The following is a 667-nucleotide window of genomic DNA, read 5'->3' as shown; positions in this document are numbered from 1 at the left end:
ACGACTGTACGGCACTTTACGATACCCTTTATTTTATTATTTTAATTAAAATTGACCAGTTCGTGGTTTTGAAGGCTAATGACCCTTGGGTAATATGATGTTTTCAGTACGCGTATAAATAATAAGAGGTTATGGTAAAAAATACAAGAAAATATTAAACAGTAACAGTAACAATTAATAACAAAAAATAATACAACTTCGTAATCGATTCGTTCCGCAGCTCGCCTATTTTATAAATTAATGGTTTTTGTACTAAAAATATAAAATATGTAAATTAATATAATCCTCTGTATTTTACAACTACCTATATACCAATTAAAATATTTTCTAATTTTTGTTTATTTCTTACTTTCTTTCATTCCCACGTGTGCCCGTTATCGAAACTAACGATTAACGATCGAACCAATCATGAAAATTAATGGAAAAAATTGCCTAAAAAAATCCAATAATTTAACTGCAGGCGGTCAACTGTGGAAGGAGGTAAAGCAAGAGGTCGATTACTTGTTGAAGCCACAAGTGTTGAGTGAAGCAGAGCAGCATGTACGCGCCGCAAATCTATCGCGAATTGTTCTCATCGACAATCTCCAAAATGCCATAGAAACGGAAAATCCCAGTCAAGCAGAAATCGCATCGTTCCAAAATCGAAAGGGTAAGTCTCAAAAGTTTA

The 667-nt window shown here is 33.1% G+C and overlaps 1 protein-coding gene across 1 annotated transcript in view; it reads left to right on the top strand.

Annotated features, from left to right (window-relative positions):
* The first annotated feature begins 408 nt into the window (after positions 1-408).
* LOC118753195 (carboxypeptidase B) overlaps positions 409-667 on the top strand; it is an 11804-nt gene continuing 11545 nt past the window's right edge. Inside the window, exon 1 of the mRNA XM_036488070.1 lies at positions 409-649. Coding sequence (XP_036343963.1) covers positions 409-649 — 241 coding nt within the window. The remainder of the gene's footprint in view (positions 650-667) is intronic.

Source organism: Rhagoletis pomonella, unplaced genomic scaffold (assembly GCF_013731165.1).
Source record: "Rhagoletis pomonella isolate Grant_MI unplaced genomic scaffold, Rhpom_1.0 Rhpom_scaffold_00002, whole genome shotgun sequence".
Lineage (NCBI taxonomy): Eukaryota > Metazoa > Arthropoda > Insecta > Diptera > Tephritidae > Rhagoletis > Rhagoletis pomonella.
The sequence above is the reverse complement of the archived record's forward strand: the minus strand, read 5'-3'. Positions and strand labels throughout refer to the sequence as shown.